We start from the raw sequence: 5,507 nt of genomic DNA, 5'->3' as shown, positions 1-5,507 counted from the left end.
TTCCTAAACCAAGCAATATACCATTTAAATATCAATAAATATGGACTTCTCACCCTGAATTTATGCAACTTATACAAAAATCTTGGGAAGAAGAATGTTCTGGAAATCCTGCATTCAGATTTATGAGTAATCTCAAAAGGTTCAAAGTAATTGTTAAGAAATGGAATTGGGAGGTGTTTGGAGATTTGAGAGTTAAATTCAAAGAAACTGAAGATGGAGTTCTCAATGCTTCCTTACTTTCAGATGCTCAACCAGGAAATGTGGAACTTCTTAATAAACTAGTTACAGCAAGGGGAAAACATGAGTTGGCTACTCAATAATATAATGAATTGTTGAGGTCAAAGTCAAGAGTTAAATGGGTGAAAGAAGGTGGTGCAAATACTAGTTTCTTTCATACTTCTATGAAAGTCAGAAATGCACAAAATAAAATAGTTGAACTTGAAGATGCTAATGGAAATATTGTTGGAGATCAAGAAAACATTTCAGAGTTATTGGTGAATCATTTTAAGAAGAAATTTGAATATCATGCAGTTACAATGGATGAAGGGATTTTTGATATTATTCCCAAGGTAATAACTGATGAGGAGAATGCTCAGATTGATCAATTACCTTCATCACAAGAGATCAAAGAAGCAATTTTCTCAATGGATCCAAACAGTTCTCCTGGACCTGATGGTTTTCCAGGAATTTTCTATAAATACTCATGAGACATAATTTGTCAAGATATGATTGATGCAATTCAATTCTGTTAGAGATGTAGATTCATACCAAAAGGAATGAACTCCAGTTTTCTTTTCTTGTTGCCTAAAGTTCCTGGAGCCAAAAGAACAGAGCAGTTTAGACCAATTGGATTGTCTAACTTCTGCTTTAAAATCATCACAAGGATAATCACAACAAGATTACATGAAGTACTTCACAAGGTAATATCTAGTCAACAAGGTGCCTTTATAAAAGGAAGAAACATTCAAGAGAAGATAATACTTGCTTCTGAGCTAGTAAATGAGCTAGATACTAAGAGAAGAGGAGGTAATGTGGGCTTGAAGTTGGACATCACACAAGATTTTGATTCAATGAGCTGGGATTTCATCTTTAAAACTCTTAAACATTTGGTTTCTCTGAAGTGGGTATCATATGGTTGAAAACAATTCTAGAATCTGCAAGAATATCGGTTTTAGTAAATGGTGGGCCTTTTGGTTTCTTTGAAGTAGGGAGAGGTCTCAGACAGGGAGACCCCCTTTCTCCATTTTATTTGTGAAAGCTGAGGAAATATTGAGTAGAAATATTACCAGAATGGTTCATGAAGGACTACTAAAAACAATGGTCAATAGAGGTGGATGTCAGCCTTCTCATCTAATGTTTGCAGATGACATATTCATATTCTGCAATGGGCACAAAAGAACATTGGATAATTTAATGAGTTCGCTAACAAGATATCAAGCAGCATCTAGACAGACAGTTAATAGAGCAAAGAGTAAATGCTTTATTTGTGGAGTCACTGAAGATAGAAATAAAGTAATAGCTGAGAGATTGCAAATGGAGATTTCTGAATTCCCAGACAAATACTTGGGAGTAATGCTGAGTCCTGGAAGATTTAAATCTATACATGTTTGGGGGATGATGGAAATGCTACAAAAGAAACTAGCTGGTTGGATTGGAAAACTTCTTGACTGTTCAGCTAGATTAACTTTAATGAAGTTTTTTCTATGCAGTATACCAATCTATAACATGTCAGTGTACAAATGGCCCAAAGCAGTGATTAAAGAATGTGAAAGGATAATTAGAAATTTTTTATGGACAGGTGATCCATCAGTGAATAAGCTAGTAATTGTCAAGTGGGAGGAAGTGAATGCTCCTCTTACTGAAGGAGGGCTTGGCATTAGGAGATTGGAGGTGATGAACAAGGCATTATTACTGAAATTGCTTTGGAAAATTGAGACTGAAGATGATGAGTGGACTAGGTTCATGAGGGCAAAGTATAAAAACAAGAATGGTGATTGGATTACTAGCTACAAAAAATCGTCAATATGACCTGGATTAAAATGGGTGATAAATGAGTTTAAGGAAGGAAGTAGATGGCTGGTAGGGAATGGAAGAAATATCTCAGTATGGGAGGATAAATGGGTAAAAGATTATGCACTTATTGATTATCATCAAACAGATCCATTTGTGCAACAACATCAACACTTAAAAGTTAGTAATTTGATAGTAAATGGTGAATGGCATGTACCTGATGAAATGAAGAAGTTTTTTGAGATAAATGAATTGCCAACAATTGGGAATGGAAAAGACAAAAGAATTTGGGCAGCTGATTTAACATGAAGCTTTTCTGTTGCAAATGGTGTACATCAAATAAGAGTGAAGTATCAACAGGTCAACTGGGCCAAGTATGTATGGGTTCCTTATATACACTCTTACACTTCCTGTAATGTTTGGAAGATACTCAAAGGAGCACGTGCAACTAAAGAAAATGTCAGGAAAATAGGTTTTGACACTGTATCCAAATGCTACTTATGTGGAAATGGTCAAGATAATATGGTTCATATACTGTGGGAGTGTTCTTTCAGTAAAGAAATTTGGAAATGGCTTGGAGGTATGTTTAATCTAAATACTCCTTCAAAATTTGAAGAAGTGATTGCATGTGTTAAAAATCATAGTTCTGCAATTAGGCAGATATGGTACATAAGCTCCTTTTCAGTAATGGTGGAATTGTGGATGGCAAGAAACTTGAAATTATATGATAATATCAACCAAAATGCTGAGAAGTTCAAGGACAAGATTCTTAGTTTCACAAAAGAATGTGGAATAAGAATAACTGGAGTCATGGAGAATAGTATATATGATCTTAACATTATAATAAGATTTGGTATTAAGGGAATATAAACAAGATGTACATCTATGAAAGGGGTTTTCTTCAGACTGCCTCAGCTCAACCAAACACTAATATGTTGTGATGGTGCTGCCAAAGGAAATCCTGGTGCTGCAGGCATTGGTTTTATTGCAAGACATAGTGATGAAATATGCTTAGGGGCTGGAAGTGGAGGGTTGGGAGTTACAACAAATTACATTGCAGAGGTGATGGCACTAATAACAACAGGTGAATGGGCAGTGGGTAAACATCTAACTGATGTATGTTTTAGCTGAGATTCTAAAACTGTTATACTGGCATTTACCAGAGGTAAAGTTCCATGGATTGTCAAGAATAGATGGAGGAAAATGAAGAAGACGTTGAGAAGTATTACTTTCAGGCATTCATACAGGGAAGTTAACTTTTCAGCTGATCAGTTAGCTAAAAAAGGAATAACTCTTGGAAAAGGAGTAGTAATTCTATATGAGGGTAGGCCTAATTTTTTAAGAATAATGGAGCAGGAGGATGCACATTACTTCAGATTCACTTGAAAAAAGAATAAATTTTGTAGTCATTTTACCTGAAATTTTCTTTGTTTCTTTTTGTATTCATTAAGCTAGTCTTGGCATGTCAAGACTATCTTGTTTTTTGACTTTGAGTTTTTATTTAGTAATAATATACATGATTTAGAAAAAAAAAAAAGGAAATAGTTTCATTTTTCATCCGTAATCCTAGAAAAGTAACTCCATAAATGAATCTTTTATTGGGCCGACCGAGCGAAGCGAGGGAGGACCTTATATGGCCACTCTTTTGTCTAATCTAAGTGGTCAATTAACATACAGTAAAACCTTTATATATTGATAAAGAAACTTAGGCTAAAGCCCAAATTTTTTTTTTTTTTTTAGTTTTCCTCACACCCAAAATTATCCGAAATTATTAAAATTCGCTGCATACCTCGTTATGCATACTATTTTTCAGGAGTATAATTGGTAAGTAAACTTGGATATAACATATCTAAAAAACCGCGCCTTGGAATTTTACAAATTTTATATCGTTGGAAATATTTTTAAGAGAGCTATATAACTAGTACAAACAATAATATCAAATTTTTGTTTTTCACGAAAAAATCGGAGGTGATCATCATTTTAGGGAAAATTTTCGAAAACTGACTACATATTCATTATGCAGCCTCCAAAAAAGATGCATAACACATTATACAGACGCATAACGAGTTATGCAACCATTTTCTCGACTGCATAACAAAGTTATGCATCTATAACAAGTTATGTAGCCATTGTTTTGGTTGATTTTAGTGCGTACATAAAAAATTGATGTATAATGCATTATGCATCCATATTTACGAATGTATATTAGGTTATGCATCTATTTTATCGATGCACAAAAGATTGTGCAACAATTTTCTCGATGCATAATGCATTATGTAGCAATATTTTGGATGCATATCAGGTTATGCATCCATTTTCTCAACTGCATAACAAGTTATGCATCTATGACAAGTTATGTAGCCACTGTTTTGGTTGATTTTAGTGGATACGGAAAAAATTGACGCATATTGCATTATGCAGCCATATTTGTGGATGCATATCAGCTTATGCAGCCATTCTCTTGATGCATGAAAGATTATGCAGAAATTTTCTCGACTGCATGACATGTTATGCAGTCATAACAACACCATCTTCTTTTTCTTCTTCTTCTTCTTCTTTGTTTTTCTTTTCTTCTTCTTCGTTGTTCTTCTTTTCTTCTCCTTGAACTCCTCTTGGCCATAACAACATCATCTGCTTGTTACTTACTGTTAATGGTGGTTTTTAACTCAGGGATAAAATTGTAAACTTTATATTTAGTATGCCATCACTCTGCGAAGAAACGAGGCCATGTAAAAGTGATGAGTGTTTAACCTCATCGCTGGCGCATTTATTGAGCAACTCAATATTTTCTTATGAAATTTACCTAGAATGGTGCATGTAGCAACAATCCCAGATATTTTGTGAATTTTGGCACCTTGCCTGTGTTGTTCAATTAATATAAGTTCCTTTGAATGCCTTCCGTGCTATGTTCCCCGGCTGAACCTTTAATGTTGATATGGCATGACAATTTGTGTTCACTCGCAGCAAAGTAGCATGAATTTCCAAGTATCAAGTATAAGGTCTTTGCATAAAGTATTCAATCGGAAAGCATACTGCTATCTGTCAATGAACTTAAAGAACTCTGTGTCAACACATAGAATTCAATCAATTTTGTGATAATTCACAAGATTCAGATATTACCCTGACTAATTTGCAAAGATTAGGGTTTTGCGCCTTGCGCAGTATATCAGACCTTGCATGTCGAAATTAAGCCTAGTAATTGAATTCGCCATGGATTAGTTGGCACAAAATCTTGCCCAGAACCAGAAAACAAGAAATAAAGGAGTCGTAGAATAAGAGCAGCATCAAAGGGAGGTGTGGCTATGCCTTAGGCCAGCCGACGCCATTGGCCACGCCCCATGTTTCCAAAACCGGACCTATTTCCCTCGACCAATCAGGTCGCCTTAAATCCGCCAAACGCACATAAGTTGTGGATGGACCCATACTTACCGGCCCTATTTTCCATCGACTAATCAGGTTGCTTTAAACTTGCCACACCCACGTTAGAAGTGTGCCCC

At 35.3% G+C, this 5,507-nt stretch overlaps 1 protein-coding gene across 1 annotated transcript; it reads left to right on the top strand.

The window, feature by feature from the left end:
* The first annotated feature begins 401 nt into the window (after nucleotides 1–401).
* On the top strand, nucleotides 402–2,880 carry LOC113315405. Its single transcript, XM_026563685.1, has 5 exons — nucleotides 402–675; nucleotides 811–1,120; nucleotides 1,209–1,990; nucleotides 2,159–2,301; nucleotides 2,437–2,880. The coding sequence occupies exons 1-5, from the start codon at nucleotides 402–404 to the stop codon at nucleotides 2,878–2,880; spliced, it is 1,953 nt and encodes a 650-aa protein (XP_026419470.1).
* Nucleotides 2,881–5,507: the final 2,627 nt, after the last annotated feature.

The sequence above is a fragment of the Papaver somniferum genome, chromosome 10 (assembly GCF_003573695.1).
Source record: "Papaver somniferum cultivar HN1 chromosome 10, ASM357369v1, whole genome shotgun sequence".
NCBI lineage: Eukaryota > Viridiplantae > Streptophyta > Magnoliopsida > Ranunculales > Papaveraceae > Papaver > Papaver somniferum.
This window is presented reverse-complemented; position numbering and strand designations above follow the sequence as displayed.

Coding starts and splice junctions, on each gene's coding strand:
- LOC113315405 (XM_026563685.1), top strand. CDS start 402: ATGAAAGTCAGAAATGCACAAAATAAAATAGTTGAACTTGAAGATGCT. Junction 1,121..1,208: donor AAACATTTGGTTTCTCTGAA/GTGGGTATCATA, acceptor TCTTTGAAGTAG/GGAGAGGTCTCAGACAGGGA. Junction 1,991..2,158: donor AAAGTATAAAAACAAGAATG/GTGATTGGATTA, acceptor ATCATCAAACAG/ATCCATTTGTGCAACAACAT.